This window comes from Zootoca vivipara, chromosome 14, assembly GCF_965207765.1.
Source record: "Zootoca vivipara chromosome 14, rZooViv2.hap1.1, whole genome shotgun sequence".
Classification (NCBI taxonomy): domain Eukaryota; kingdom Metazoa; phylum Chordata; class Lepidosauria; order Squamata; family Lacertidae; genus Zootoca; species Zootoca vivipara.
In genome coordinates, this window is record NC_142597.1 from 33933213 (window position 1) to 33950203 (window position 16991).

Sequence of the window (16991 nt, forward strand, 5' to 3'; positions counted from 1 at the left end):
ATGCTCGTGCAACTTACGTATGTCTTCTGCAAATGCTAGCAAGGAAGCATATCTCTGTTTTCCTCTTATAGTGGGAAGCAACCTTTTCTTTTACAGAGCTCTGTGCACTGCAGGTGAATCATGGGCAAGGCTTAAGGAAGGGCTTCCAAAGAGTGACCAGTTTGCAGGTTAACAGGCATTAGATCAGCAGCTTTTAAATTTTGCATGAAAGGTCTCTGCTTATTACAAGAACGAGGTATGCTATTTCAGCAGGTTTATGGTGAATCATAAAAATAGTCAAGATTCCTCTGGCAGGCCTGATGCTGCTAGGGGCTGGAGCAGACATACTGGAGCTGCAGTTAAGAGAGCAGGGGCCGGACACAATATTTCATGCCTTCTCCCCACATACCCCTCCCTGGCTCCAGTTGCCTGCTGAGGGGTCTCCCTTCATATAAACTGCCAAGAAGTCAGTTCTCCATGGTTCTCCTTTAAAGACCCATGAACTGATTGCAGCAGCATCTTTTGCAGACTAGAACCCACTTCGTTGCATGAAGGTAACACTCACTGCATCTGAAGGAGGCTCCAGTCCAAGTAAGCTTACGCCATGTCAGCCTCCTTGAAATGAATGCAGTCCATATATGGACAGAAGGTATCTCCCTGGATATAACAGTTTTCACACACAGGGCAGACTAAAGATAATAGTTTGAGTTCCTCACTTGAAGCTTTATAAATTTATATATTGTAACATCAAGAATGGAAATCATTAATTATAACTGAAATGTAACTGACATTACTTAAGACTATGGAACACAGTGATATAAGATCGGAAATGCACCCAAACCACCATGCTGGGAGCCACTTTAACTAAAATGTATTAATTGCAAGTTGATTGGCACATTGATAATTGTATAATTTGGGAATTAATTGACATTGTTATAATTTGGCTATTATTAGGAGTATATTGGAAAACATATCTATCTATCTATCTATCTATCTATCTATCTAAATATGTAAACTGGGCATGTCCGTTCCTCTCTAATGTTCAATGAAACCGCTTGTCCGGATAGCGTTGAAATCTGGACACAACGCCACATGCGAATAAGAGAGTAACCTAAGACACTTTCCGTACACAGATGTCACACCTGGGCCACGTAAAACCCCGTGTTTCAGAACACACAACTCACCCCAAAGTGCATGCTGGGAAATAGAACCCAGAAGCTGACAGTTCCTTTTCCAAGGGTGGGGTGGGGGCCAAGGAATGGAGATACAGGGCAAAGGCCTTGGCTCGCATTTACATACTAGGCCAAGCCAAGGCCTACAGACTAGACCTCGGCTCTACTTTACAGCCTACAGACTAGGCCAAGTGGAGCCCGGGGTGGGGGGAGGAGGGGCCCGAATAGGTCATGGGTTGAGCCAGGGTGGGGGGAGTCACAGGGATGACCCAGGAGGGGGGACGGGATACCTCATCGGTCACGACAGGATGGGAGGAATCACAGGGATGAGACACAACAACGGGGGAGAGGAAAAAACACATGGTCTGGGGACGGACGGACACATCCCCTTTCCTGGGAAACAAGGACCCTGAGTGAGGCACAGCAATGCGTGCCCGGGCCAGCTAGTTTCATTGCCTACTTCAGGGGGACTTCCTAGATTCAAAAATCCTTTCATTCCATCAGTAATAGTACTGCAATGTTTAATCAGTTAGGGAATAGTCTACTTTTTAAAACGTTGAACAACTAAAAAATAATACCTTGGATAACTGGGTACTAGACTTTTAAAAAGCAAATATTATTTGTAATTCAAGTATTTACAAAAATTATAGGTGGTAAGCACTATCTGTAAAGAGGGCTTATCCCCTTCTCTCTCTTTCTCTCTCTCTCTCTCACACACACACAAATGAAGGTATCTCTTCTAAAACATTGCCTGCTAAATCTCACATGTACATCACCTAAAAACAAGGTAAATAAGAGTTTTGTTTCATAATTATTGTTTGCTCATAGGAAACTAAAACTCATCCTGTTAATTGACTCTTTAATTGAGTGGTCACCCTTCTTAGCATAATATTGCCTAGTCCTGTGGGTTAAACCTGCCTGAAGTTAACTGAGAAGTCCATCAAGGCAACACATAGGTACATTCCAATGTAACTCATCTTAAGCTGAAGTTTGGACTGCCCTCTATATGAGAAGAATTTCTGAATCTTCTTACTTGGTTTAGATTTGCTTCATGTGTTACATGATGAAAGGCTTCTGACATGTATATATGGCAGGCACCAAATGAATTGTGGGGGGAAACAGGGCTTAATTCTCTGAGCCATAATTTGGAGGTGGTTGTTGTTGGTTACAGTATTATGATTATTAGCTTGCTGAAAATGAGAGCCTTGAACAACAGCTTTTGATCATTCTTTAGCTCACATTCTTGAATATCACCTGTATCTTTTGCTGCTGTCTACATGCTGTTTTATTGAACATGGAAAATTAACACACTGCTGGGCTGCCCAAGGCCAAACTGAGGGTCATTCTCTCTATATATTTTTCCTGACTCAGACTCTGTGTTGAAACTAAGGAGAAGGGGATTTGCTGTTTGTGGACCCAGCAGCACTAAAACAGCAGTGTCAGGAGTGGAGAAGAGAACCTACTGAAAATGAAGTTGTAGATTTTGGTGAAAATCAGCTGTCATTTTTGTTGCCTTGTTGCATTCTAAAATGTAATGGTGGCCTGGGAGGAGGAATACTGGATCACAGCTTGCCAGTTTGTTTTTCATCTTGGCAGGAGTGGTTTTCAATATTAGTTGCTTTTGTCACCCCATGAGAATTGAGTGTACCCAACTGCACACTTCAGATGCTCATTTCAGAGGAAGATCAGTAGCAGTGGACAAGATAGTTTTTAGTGAAACCTGTCCATTTCCTTCCTTTTCTGGGATATTTTGACAGCCAATTCTGTAGAGCAAGCCAGCATTTGTTCTCAAGGGCCATTCAGTTCTCCAGATAGTGATCCAAAGGTCAGAAGTGTGGTTTGGTTGTTGCGTGATCAGGCTTTGCATTAAATCTGGTGACACCTGGCAGTGAGGGCTTCACGATTATGGGACACTGTGTGCTGGAGCAAAAGAGGGCATATTGCATGCAAAATCCCAAGGTAGTATAGCATGAAAGTGTGACTTTCCTCTCCCACACCACTTCAAGGTGGCATTCCACAGTTTGGGGGTTTGCATTATTCCTCTGGGCTGTCAGTTGGTTTCCCATTTATGCTAGAGTGTATAAAGCCATTCAAGGGATGGATGGATAGATAGATAGATAGATAGATAGATAGATAGATAGATAGATAGATAGATAGATAGATTTTCTACTATTTTATGTAAGGCTGACCCTGTCACAAAGGGCATTGCACATAGGTTACCTACAGTAATTGTTTTCACCAGTTACCACCTTGTCCAAGTTGACAATGAGTATTCAGAATGCAAATGAATGAAGGTGAACTGCAAGTGCCTAGCAAAATATGTAAATGTGTGTATTCCCATTTTTACACACTGGATCTGTTTGAAGAATGTGTATTCTTTTCAGGTATCTTCAAAAACATGATTGACCTGGTTTTCCCTTTGCAACAGTGCCAAGAGGCAAAACGTTTACATGTTGGACAGTGTCCATCCATTTTGTTGTCTTAATATTCCTGGGAAGAAAGAACTTGACTTAGTGTGGGACTTTATCATTACGATTTCTTGAACAGTAGCTTTTTTAACCACTCTTGAGCATAATCCTAATGCACCGCTCCTGTAAAGTCCCTCGGACACCAAAAATTGTAGTTCTCCGATTCCTTCATTCTAAAGAAACCCCAGCCCTGCTACACACACACACACACACACACACACACACACACACACACACACACACACACACCACAAAGTGAACAAGAGAATATTCCTCCCCCCTTTGTTAAAGTCCTAAGTTTATGGTTTACTTTGTAACGTTTATTAAGCTGACGAGCTGGCTCTTGACACAGTTACACAGAATTTTTGGAGCAGCCTAATAGCTTCCTGTCTGTTCCTTAATTATTTAAGGTTTATTGAAGGTTTTCCGTAAAAGACCAGCAGATAAATCTGTACCAGTTGGACATAAAAAGTTTCTCTCTCCAGTTTAACTCTTTTCCACCAGCCCCCATTAATAGCAAAGGAGAGAACGTCAAATTGAAACGAGAAAAATAAACTCTCCTCTACCTAAAAGATCTGCCATGGATATCTACTTTACCTAACAATTTTGAGAGGCAATGCAGTTGGACATCAGAGATGCTCATGTGAACCATAATTTGTTCACCAGCGCTCATAATAATCTTAAAAAAACGATTGGGTGTAAATTATTGTTATTGTTAATATTATCAAACACACACACACACCCAAGATTTGCTCAAGCTGAAAAATGTTTTAACATTATCAACACAACAAAACAGATTATTTCCTCATGTTTGATACCGGTACTTAGGCTAATTTAGCAAAATTAGCATAGCTGCTATTATAAAACACTGGAATTAACTTTAAAAAGCGTAGTATTATTACTTTTAGCAAGGTTAGGTAAAATGCAAAGCATTTATAGAACTCGCTGTAGTCTCTGGCTTTTATCCCGGAATGGCAGCGTCAACCTCCATATACTTTTTTATTTATTGGATGTAAACCAGAAACAAAGCAAAGTAACAGTAGCTATTAAAATGTGAGACTTTTTAGAAGGAGGTTTGCAAAATGGCTCATTCTCTCTAAGCATCATCAGCCTTGTGATTCATTGAATATTTAAGCTGGATCAAATAATCAATTGTCTTATGTGCCAACCCTTCATTTAAGAGCTGGCTTGTGCCCTCTGGGGTTTTCTCCCTCCCTCTTTTTGTTTTCTTAAGACTCCTCTCTCTGCTGTATCAGAAACTGCCTCTGAACCTCCCCTCTGTTGCAAAATCAGCTTACTGCGCAGCATTGTGGGCTACTGGCAGGGCTGGCCTGCCCATGAGGTGGCAGGCTCCAGACAGCGGGGAGGTGTGGCAGATCTGCTTCCTGCACTTGTAAGCCACTTCCTCCTCTGCTGTGAGCCCCACCCACCCTGCTCCTGGGCGGCAGTGGGCAAGCAGTGACAGGCAGGCATGCCGGGGGGGGGGGAGCATTTTCTGCAAAATCTCCTGGCTGCAGGTCTGAGAAAGCCACATCTTGAGCCTCCTTGGGAGACCGGAAGTAGCTATGAACCCCAATCTTCTCTATCCCTTCCACTATTTTCTTTGCCATTTTTAAGTCAGGGGTGCAATGCCGTTCTTTTATTTGAGTGAATTGTACAGTTCCCCAATATCAATAGCAGGTAGGGTGTTTTTTTTTTTTTGCAAGAGGTTGTAATAAAAAAATTTAGCAGCGCATTTTAACGAGCCCTTGTGGCTTCATATTAACAGTTACTCGGTGCAATAAAAAGAAGAAAACAGCAACGGGGAAAATGTTACTTTTTTCCCCTTGCCAAAAACATTACCCTGTCCAGCTAATAAAACAGAAACGTTTGCCTCTGCAGTAAATTTCAAATATATATTCTCTGTGGGTTTTTGGTCCTCCCGCACGTGAAAAATGAAGGTACAACAAGCCTTTCATGCCTAGGAAGTGCCACAGGCAGAACTGGCAGGTGACCAACATGTTGCATATGTTAAGTGAACTCTTTGTATGTAGTAGGCTGGCAGTAAGTTCTGGACAGAGAAGATTGTGTCTAATAGAAGCCCCTGGCTCAAGGTGTGTGATGGCTGGTAGTTTAGATTATGTTAGAATAGGATTAAGAATACCTCTGCAGATCGGACCGAAATTCTATCTAGTCCAGCATCCTCTTTTCACCAGCACCTAAACTTATGCCTTCAAGATGTCCACAGACTGAAGGCAATAAGCCCATTCTTGCCATTGTTCCCTAGAAAATGGTACTCTGACTCCTGTCGGCTTCCAAACATGGAGAGACCAATTCACCATCATGACTAATAGCTATTGATAGACCTGTATCCTTCCCCATGTATTTATCACTAAATTGCCTTGCGTAGCATCTCAGCCTACGGCCATCACCACATCACAATGAATTCTGCATTGCACACATTTGCCAAGTAACTGGCAGTCAATGGTTACAAGACAAGATCCCTAAATGGAACATCCGTGTTCAGAGGCAGCGTACCTCTGAATACTTGGCTGCTGGGAGCAAATAGTAATGGATGGCAATTACCTTTATTCACTTTTGTGGAAGTGGGAATTCTGGGCCAGTTCTGTCTGGGTAGTTTTTTTTTTAAGTTCTTCTGGAAGTGCGTGTTGGCAGAAGTCTTCAGTAGTGCTTTTGCTGTGTTCAGTACTGGAAATGAAACAAGGTCCAGAGATGGATCAGATGGTTGCTTTTCTGTAGGCTCAGCGGTTCAGCACCATTTGAAAAGCTGTTACCATGCACCAATAAATTAGAGGTTTGTTGTTGGTTTAAATGCTTTAATTAAAATATTTATCACCTGCCTGAGTTCTTGAGATAGAAGCTGCAAGCCCAACACAAAGTTTATAGTGTGAAAAGTCATTCCTCCCCTCAATTCCTCATCGAATTTCCAAGCAACTTTAAATAGGATTAGGGTGTCTTTGCGCTGCAGTTTACCTTAGGACCTGCCCTTTAAAAAAAAGTGCTGTAGAATTAGCAGAGATACACATTTCCATGAACTATGTAGCTACAGAGAAATCCTCCCCACCACCACGAAACAATGTGGCATTTTGAATGCGTGTGTGCACACAAAACCTGTACAAACATTGATATATTTGATTGACTATAGCTATCTATACCAAATTTGGGAATATTAAGTCAGTCACATAGAAGAGATGGAATCAAGAAGATACTTATGCTGTTATGGACACCAGACATTTATGGAGTCACATTAAGAGTATATTAAGGGTGTTGCACAATATTGGCTTTGTCTTTTTTATGTAGCCTCCTCGCCCACTTTTTGGGGGCAGGGGGATAACATAACGAGCCATGCCACAGTATATAAATTAGCACATAATCAAGAGTTACTCTTGCAGTTTTGAAGAGGCGACAAGAATACATTTCCCCCCATAGACTCACATTTGAAAGAGTAGTTTCTGAATGGGAGTTCTCAGTGTACTGTTTATGTTCAAGTCTGCTTGGCCCATCTGATCACATGGTAGCAACTTGAAAATCCTTCCTTAGCATTCATGGTGTTACCATGCTACAAGGAACCAGCATGTCAAAATCCATGTTCTACATTGAGATGGGATTTATTAAGGGTCTGAAACTGGAGAAAGTTTTGTCTGTTAATATTTCATTGAAAACTGATGAGTTAGGATGATCAGGGGTATGGAGTGACTACCCTAAAAATCACTTTGAAATCAGTGTGTTTGTCCTTAACCTTGCTTTGTCACAAATATATTGCAGAGATGTAGCATAGTGTGTGGAAAAAAAGAGAAGAAGAAAAAATCAAACACTGGAGTGCAAAGCTACCCACAGGTGACCAGTAATTTGACTCAATCATTGTTTAATGTATCCTATTTCTTGTTTTCTTCCAGGTCTGATGAAATTGAGATTATCATGACAGACCTTGAAAGAGCAAATCAGGTAAGGTTTTTTTTAAGCCAGTATTGTCAGTTGGATTGTAAAGACAGCCTTGAAGTGTCTTGCTTATCAGAGTTGTAGCACTGCAACGCCCATCAGCTTCATGCATGACCAAAGTCTAGGGATGATGGGAATTGTAGTCCTACAACATCGGGAGAACCCCCACCCATTCCACTTTACTATTTTGTCTGATGCAGAGCCTAGCAAGCAGAGTTTCACTTGCCTTGCACACATTCTGCTGAACATTCTGTTGTCTTAGCCAAACCTATGACACAACGCTAATGTGAGGATAAAATGTGCCACCGTGGTTTCCTTGGAGGAAAAGGAGAAATGTATTTGGCTGTTTGAGACTTTGCTTTTAATCAATCACAGGTTCCTTAGAGGAGGGGCAGGATAAAAAAATACAATGTGGGATTTAATTTTGTGTGGGTTTTTTGTTCTTGATAAATATTGTTTCATTGTTCGTATTGTGTTTCAATTGTAGCATCTGTTTTACAAGCTGCCTATTGGACATTTTGTTATGGGGCACCTATATAACTACAGTTATGCTGGATGATCCATGTTTTCATTGACTGAAACAGGAATAGCCCTCCAAATCATGTACTACTTGTCATGTCATCCTGGCTGGGGCTGATGCAACTTGGGAGCCCAAATATCTCTAGAGCAGCACATTGGCTTCCCCTGGATTAAACATCTTTCCCAAGCTTACAAAAAACACATTGTGCTTGTTTCAGGCAAAGCAGGCTGAGGATCTCTTAATTCAGCATTTACTCGTGAGAATTATTCCCACGAGGAATCTTGCAGCACAGCCTGCTTTGGCTGGGAGTATAGAAGGCAATTGAATCAAAGGGTTCCATTTCCACTTGCATTCATCCAGCCTGGGAAATTCAGTGGGCCGCAGCATTTGTGTCAGCAGGGGATTCCTTGCTCCTAGCGTTAAATTGCTGTCATAATCGCTCAATTATTTCTTCCTTGTACTGTTTAAAATAAAAATCCATCACATTCTGAGGCTCTCCCTCCCCCCATCGTTTATTAGGTTGAGTGTTTAGGAAAATCAATTATACTCAGCCGGGCATGAATTGATGAATGTTCATGCAATAATTGCCAGTTGTTAAATCAAATGTACATTCTCTTCCCCGCTACACCCTGTGGCCCCCCTCCTGAAAAAATAATTTTTTACAAAAATTTATACAGTATATATATATACCCTTCTCATTTCTTTCAGAGAGCAGAGGTAGCTCAAAGAGAAGCCGAATCCCTGAGGGAGCAGCTCTCATCCGCTAACAAATCTCTCCAGCTAGCTACTCAGATCCAGAAAGCACCCGATGTGGTAAGAGGCAGTATATGTACACTTGGTTTTGCCCTTTTCTGAAACACCTCTAGCTCGGCTTCTTGCGCTTTGCTGCCGGGCAGAGCTGAGGTTTTCAGCTGCCGCCAGAATTGTGTTTCTTGGGAATCGCCTTTCCCTTGGGCTGCCTTCAAGTTCAGCTGCTTATTGTGCCAGGTTTGGAGCAGGGACATTGATGGGGGGGGGTTTAGCAGCCTTGTCTTTTTCATAGGGGAGCTGTAAAGGTAGGGGTTGCTCATGTGGAGCTCTATGCTTTGTTTAGCTCATAGATTTCAAAGATTTTAGATCAATAGAAGTTTTCAAACTTGCTTCAAGGGCAGCCCCATGTAGAGAACATTACAGTAATTTGACCTATTAAGTTGGAAATATTTTTGTCACCCCTTTCAACAGACATGTTTTCATACCTTTCAGGAGCAACCAAAGTAAAACGGGGGGGGGGGACTTTTCTGAGTTGCCTGTCTCTGATACCTGCCCTTTAATCTCTTGCCTCTGCCATCATTTCTGGATGAATTACAGATGTTTTTAGGCCTGCTGTTTTGCCAGGGTGTGATTTCTCTCTATCTCTCTACCCCTTTCTCACTTCAAACCCCACCCCCCCTTCTGTTAGGAGCAGGCCATCGAGGTGCTGACAAGATCCAGCTTGGAAGTAGAACTTGCTGCAAAAGAGCGTGAAATCGCTCAGCTGGTAGAAGATGTGCAGAGACTCCAAGGCAGCCTCACCAAGCTCCGGGAAAACTCCACCAGCCAGATCTCTCAGCTTGAGCAGCAGCTGACCGCCAAGAACAGCACACTCAAAGTAAGGTCCCCCGGGGCTCTCTGCTCCATCTTTCTTTTGAGATGGGACCAGAGGCACAGACAAGTTGCATCAGAGCCCAACAGCCCTGGTGGATCAGCCCAAAGGCCTATCTAATCTGTCCTCCTGTTTCCCAAGGTGGCCAATCAGATGCCTGTGGGAAGACAGTAGCCCTCTCCCACTTCTGGTACACAGAGACATGGTACCTCTGATCCCATAGGTAGTATGTGGGCATCATGACTAGTGGTCAATGTATGCCTGTGGTGCTGTTGTAAGGGGCAGTCTTTTCCCCCGGTGCAATGTGACCAAGCTCCTTCCAGCCCTTTGTTTTTAACTTTTAACATCCTCCAGCACAAATGACAATTTCTCAGTGGACTTGCCACAGTGAGTCCTACTTAATCATGTTCAAGATTCAGATCCATTCCGTTGTAAGTCTTGCTGAAGCAAGAGAAAACAACATTTGGCATAAGAAGGAGCAAGTCTTTGTTTCTGTTACGTTTATATTCCGCCTCTCCTCCAGTGAGCTCAAGGCAGTGCACACAGTTCTTAGTTCTCCCTAACAACCCTATGACATAGGATAGGTGGTCAAAGTCACCCAGGAGACTTCATGGCTCAGTAGGGATTTGAATCTTGGTGTCCCCCATTCCTTGTCCACAACTGTGAAGCACTTCACTGCACCACTTCACATGGATTCCATTCTCTCCCCTGTCCAGGAATTTGGGTGCTGCTCACAGGTTCGAATTCTGAGCATCACTGCTTTGCTCAGCAAACAACTGTTGCCAGCTCTCAGGGTGCTCATTCTGGCCTCCTCATCTCACCATCCCTGATCGGGAGGCAAAGCAAAAGTTATGGGTGGTGGTGTGCATTACGAAGCCCATCTTTATTATTTGAAACTGGCCCTGTTATGATAATCGTGGTTGTTGCTCCTGAAAATGTCTGCAAACAAAACACATGATGCACCCCTGAGCTGTGGGTCCTGCCAGAGAGAACTGACTTACAATGAATCAAACCACTGATCTTTCTCACCCAGTGTTGTCAACCCTGTCTGGTAGTGGCATTGGATGGCAGGGGAGGGAGGGAGAGACTGAGCCTTTCCTGTCTGTGTATCTTTGGTCGTGCACAGTTAACGTGGCTGTCCTGGTTCAGTTGTTGTTGTTGTTTAGTCGTTTAGTCGTGTCCGACTCTTCGTGACCCCATGGACCATAGCACGCCAGGCACTCCTGTCTTGCACTGCCTCCCGCAGTTTGGTCAGACTCATGTTCATAGCTTCGAGAACACTGTCCAACCATCTCGCCCTCTGTCATCCCCTTCTCCTAGTGCCCTCCATCTTTCCCAACATCAGGGTCTTTTCCAAGGATTCCTCTCTTCTCATGAGGTGGCCAAAGTATTGGAGCCTCAGCTTCACGATCTGTCCTTCCTGGTTCAGTAGCAAGAATCAAAACTGGTACATTTATTTTGGGGGAAGGGGTTAAGAAGAAAAGGATGCAGCTTTCCGTTTTGAATGCAGGCCATCTGAAAATATTATGTAATTATTTAATAAAGGCCTTAAGGGTAGGACCTGGAAGAGGAACCGTTTTTGCTTCTTGGCTGCTTTTTCTTGTTCATTCTTTGTACCCAGTGAGTAGGTTAATAAACTTAGATTGGCTTCTTGATAAGATGCCTTTTCCTGAGCTACTGCATGGGAGTCTCCCCCCACCAACTCCGCTCCTGTTAGTGCATCATTTTGCAAGCTCCCAGAGGGTGTATTTTTAGACCTTGCGTGACATTAGAAACATGCCTTTTATTTTGTCTGAAAAAAACGAACCAAGTCGATAGTTGGAGCCAGATATTAGTTCTTCCAGATTGTCTCACAGCTTGAACCTTTTGTTCTGCTTTGCATTTTGCTGGGTTCTTCCAGACAATTGCTATGCTAATCTCTTCCCACAACTGTTGGAGTGAGGTGTGGTGAGATGGGGGGCACTTGGTGCCTAAATGACCTGATTGCGTCAGACTGTAGGTATCTCCTCTTTCTGCCTTGGTGGGCATCATGTTTTCTGGATCAAGAGGAAGGCCATTCCTCTGATCGGGATAACACATCCCACGGGTGATGACAGGCAGGGTCCTCAACAGTCTTCTGCCTCCTCTCCAGGGAATGGGGCCATCCCACCCACCCATCTGATCCTGTCTGTAGTTTTTGTTGGGTCTGACTTGTCAGGTCGAGGAATTTTAATCTAATCAAAATAATGCTGCCCTTTTTCTTTTAAGCAACTGGAAGAAAAATTGAAGGTGCAAGCTGACTATGACGAGGTTAAGAAAGAATTAAAGTAAGTATATATATATGTAAAAAAATTCCTTCGGTAGCACCTTAAAGACCAACTAAGTTTTTATTTTGGTATGAGCTTTCTGCACACGAAAGCTCATACCAAAATAAAAACTTAGTTGGTCTTTAAGGTGCTACTGAAGGATTTTTTTTATTTTGTTTCGACTTAGACCAACACGGCTACCTACCTGTAACTATATATATGTATATATAGTTGAAATCAATACATTTTTTTTTCTGGGTGGAAAAAATACAATGATTTTAAACTAAGAACCAACTCGCTAAAACCAAGAGAAGAATACATCTGATGCATGTTGGTTGTGGACATGTTTGTGGCTTCTCTACCACCCAAAAAAATCTCGGAGCTTTGAGTGCCCTGAACTTTGTCCAAGGTCTTTATAATTCCTTTGTTATGGTTTTCATAAGAGAAATCGTATTGAATCAGACCAAAGATATAGTTAGTTCAGCATCCTGTTTACTGCAATTCATGCACAGAAATTTAAATAAATGCAGCTTTCCCCACACCTGTATCTATCTTCCAGGAAATCGTTTACCTCTTCAAAAGCTTGTAAGTCAAGAAGCTTAGTGAGCCTCCTTGATGCTTATCCACCAACCCAAGAACATGTCCCAAGGCTAGGGATAAACAGATCAGTCCCTTTCCAGTCCAGTCCACTGTCCCATTTCCTTGTCATTTTGTGATTGTTTTTCAAAGGCGTACAGAAATTCACTTTGCTCACAAAGATGACTCTGGAGCACTTAAAGTGCCCAAACCAAAGAATAACTACTGTACCTTCCAATTGTGTGTTAGTTTGGGATGTTTGCCTAAGCACTGCAGAGACTACCACCTGTCCCAGAGGTGTGTCTAGTTTGTACTGGAAACCGGCCTTTTTGTGCTACAACTCCAGCCTTCTGGAATTAGTAACCAGCTGAAATTAGGCAGGCGCCCAGCACCTTCTGAAGGCATTTTTGTGTAAGAACGCTTTCCCTGGGATGTGACCCAGTCATTTACAGAATATTATTTATAGCTGTAGATAAGATAAGATATCTTTATTGTCATTGTCCCCTTGCGGGAACAATTGTAATTGTTTTGTAATTTTTAGGGTAAGAATGCTTTTATTGTTTGTAGGACTTGTATTTTATCTCATTTTTGCCTTTTATATCATTTCAAAGGCTTTGGGCAGTGAATCAGTCCATAAATTTGTAAAATAATAATAATAAATATGCAAACTGAATTGAGAGTTTTTTCTGCAGTGGGCAGTTTGGCCTAACTGCACAGTTTTGACTTTCCCAGCAGCTTTGACAGGCCAACACCCCAGGCCGCCAACTGAATGGTTTGCTTTTGTTGAGTCACTTATTGAGGACGTGGAGAGTAAAATACAAAGGGAATGTCACTGTAATTTCTAGGTGCTTCATAAAGCTTAAGAAATATCAAGCAATTCTTGGGTTCTATCACTGTGGAGTGCTTGATTATTAAAATGCAAAACAGTGTCTCTTCTGTTTTTTAAGCCTGCCGTGTGTTGGGTCATGCAAATAATTTGTGCACATTTTCCTTGATATGTGAGCTGATAAATTTTGCATGTTTTCATTTTTCGCATTTCATGGGCATTATTATGACCATGATGACGATTCCCTGTTTTTGCTGCTTTGTTATAAGCCTTTCCCCCCCCCCATTTCCCTTCAAGCGTCACACACACATTTATATTGTTTCTGACAGTTTAAAATGTTATATCCTTATTAACCTTTAAATTTATGCTTGAAACGGGCCTGGTGGGACTGCGTTGTACAGTGATTTAGAGGGCATTTGAGAAAATGTTCTTCTCTGATAACTAGTGTGAATAGTTATTCTATATTCATTATCAGATTATATTACTCCCAAGAAAAGTTGTTAAAGTTATCACTTAGGGTGTTCCTGGAGAGCTGAAAATTACAATGTTAATGCTTATTAGAGGAGCTGTTATGAAAGGACAGAAGAGAAAATAACTATTTATTCTACCACTTTGCAGCATCTTGAAGTCCATGGAGTTTGCACCCTCTGATGGCTCCAGCACACAGGTAACAGGACCGCTTTTGACTTTCTGGTGCTGAGGGTGGGGAGGTCACTTCTGAAGGGAGGCTTTTAATGTTTAATAGATTATTTTATTTTATTTTATTTTTCTGCTGGAAGCCGCCCAGAGTGGCTGGGGAAACCCAGCCAGATGGGCGGGGTATAAATAATAATAATATATTATTATTATTATTATTATTATTATTATTATTATTATTATTATTATATAACTTGGATTGAGAAATCTTGTGTCTGACACACTTAAGAGTCCATGAGGTTTTTTTGGGTAAATAACTTTGACGTGGAAGATCCGGATTCAAACCTTGCTCAGCCAGGGAATTAACTGTGTGTGATCTTGAGCATGCCTGCCAGTTTGCATTTCCAGCACTTAAACCCTCTACCTCGCAAGGTGATGGTGAGGAAAAATGAAATAACAGAACGAGCTAAAGAGAGCCAGCATAGCAAGTGTGTGACACCAGCTCTTTTGTCTTTCAGAGGACGTTATACCTTTTTATCTTAGACCAGGGGTTTTAATGAGTGGTCCGTGGCTGCTGTTCTCGTTTCACTTGTTCTTTTAACTGCCTGCTCTGTTTTTTATCCGATGTGCTTGTTGTGGTGGATGTTTTAATTCTTCCATTGCTTGCTTTTTAAAATTATTTTTATTTCTATTGTAAACCACTTTTGATGCGATGATAGAGGTGATGAGCCACTGCCTTGTGAAGGGATTGTAGTAATTCCTGAGCAAAAGGTCGGTGGGTATTGCTATATTTTAAAGTGAGTTGCAGATAGTGACCGATGATGAAGATGTTCAATAATACAAACATTTAATAGTTCAGAAGGGAGAAAATGAACAGATATGATTTTATTCAGGATGGAAAATGGGAACCATGATACAGAACTGAAAAATCTGGAAGCGAAGTGGCAATATTCAGTCAACAAAATCTACCAGGGCTGCAAGATGTGTACACACACACACATGCAATTCTCTTCTGTCTCCACAAGTGTGTGAACATGCAGCTATCATACCCACTGCGTGGGGATATGAGCCCAGATCTCCCTGGTCTATGGCCAACACATTCCTCACTACACCATACTGATCCTCGAAGTGCCTGTTGAAGTGGTAACTAGAATCCTAAATTTGCCCGATCCAAATGGAAGACATTGCTCCTATGGGATATTGAAGCCTTTTCTTCCCTTCCCAGCAGAAGGAGAGCTGTCTGAGTAGGAGTGGGTAGCCCAGTCTCACTCTAAATTATTTGCTGTTGAGTTTTCCCCCAGCAATTTTGGCTAAATCCCATGGGGGTTCCGCAATGGCTGCTTGAGGAGCTGCCTGCTCAAGTCAAGCCTCTCCATCACTGGCTGTGGGGGCTGAGCAGCCTTTTCCTGTGGCTTCTGACAAGCCTTTCACTGCCTCTTTCCCATATGCCTTTGATGCAGTTTGGAAGCTTAAATGGGCCCACCCTAATTAACCCAGAAATGTTCCCGCATTTTCAAAACCCAATATGGGCCAACTGCATTTACCTGCAGTGGATCCACTTGTGACTCCCAAGAGCTGATGACTGACTACCGTTTTGGGGGGTTGGGGGTTACTGTGGCCCTGCCAGCGAGAAAAACAAAGCCAGACAAACCATCAAATCCACTCAAAATGATGCTCCTGCTTGATCACGGTTCTTTGCAGGGTGCGCCAAAGTCCGAAGCTCCGCCAAAAAAAAAACACCCTCCCACGCAGGAAGAAGGGACCCCAAAATCCACTGGCCCTCCTCTGATGCCAACTCCCAACAGCCCCAAAAGGGAACCACACTGGCAATCACAGAAGGACGGGGTGCAGTGGGCAGGGGATAGACCAAACATGTGCCCACAGCTCAGCTAATAAGCAACGAAACAAGAGAGGAGACAAAGAACAAGCCAACATCACACAGCAGGAGCACAAGGAATGGGGGGGGGAACAGAAGAGGCATAAAGGAAGCAAGCCTGAGAGATCAGCTTTCGCTGACTACAGGCGGGGCTGGTTTGGATCCTTCCCCCTGGACAGGAGGTGTTAGCCTGGAAGTGGCCCCGCCTGAAACTCCAGTTAGGAGGTGTCATCCCATAGAAAGAATGTTTTCCATCTGGACCTTCAAAGAGAAATTCTCAATAAGACAATTTCCCCGTTTTCAGACCTCCTTCAAATGCACAATTGAACTACATTGAACAAAGAAACCTTTGGGTAGTTTGGGGGGGGGGGCGAAGCATCCAAAGCCTGTGGTGTCGTCACATATTAATCTTGTAGGATCAAAGGTTACAAATTGGATTCTGGCATCTTTAGTGCAAAGTTGAAGCCGCTTCCCTGTGTGCCAGGCGTTTTATTATTTCCAGTGGGTTTCGATGATTGAGAGTCGCATGTGGGGAAAGGGGAAGGGTCGGTGTTTGTGACTGATTTAATTTGTCCATTTTCTCCATTGCGCCGAGACGCAGTGTTTCGGGTAAGATAACGCCGCGATAGTGCTGTGTCTGAAGGCAAACAGGTGTAAAAAAGAAAGAAAGAAAAATGATTAATGGAGCACTTAAAAATACATCTCTGGAACTGATAAGCAGCGTGCACCAGAACACCAAGCAGTTTCGTGGCCATAGACTAGGGAGTCATAGCAGTTGTGCCAAAATGCAGGTGACAAATTCTAGGTTGCTGGCCAAGCCACACCAGCGCCCTCGTGAACTCCCACCCTGAGGTGCAATTCTCAGGCTCTTTGGCGCCTAACCCTTCTTCCGTCTCTCCATAGGATGCTGCATCCAAACCGCTGGAAGTCCTGCTGCTGGAAAAGAACCGCCTGCTACAATCGGAGAACGCCACGCTCCGTATCACAAACAGTGACCTGAGCGGTAAGTGGATTGGCGGGGGGCAGAGGGGGGGGAACAAACGCGTTTCTCAGGCTGAGAGTCTTTGTTTTCTGATTCGAGGGGTGAGGATGG

The 16991-nt window shown here is 43.0% G+C and overlaps 1 protein-coding gene across 11 annotated transcripts in view; it reads left to right on the forward strand.

Moving 5' to 3' along the window:
- Positions 1-16991, forward strand: part of CUX1 (cut like homeobox 1) — a 265020-nt gene that overhangs the window by 155398 nt on the left and 92631 nt on the right. For all 11 annotated transcript variants that reach the window (XM_060268517.2, XM_035138885.3, XM_035138890.3 and 8 more), the window contains exons 9-14: positions 7516-7564; positions 8787-8891; positions 9517-9705; positions 11947-12005; positions 14005-14053; positions 16802-16901. In XM_060268517.2, coding sequence (XP_060124500.2) covers positions 7516-7564; positions 8787-8891; positions 9517-9705; positions 11947-12005; positions 14005-14053; positions 16802-16901 — 551 coding nt within the window. The remainder of the gene's footprint in view (positions 1-7515; positions 7565-8786; positions 8892-9516; positions 9706-11946; positions 12006-14004; positions 14054-16801; positions 16902-16991) is intronic.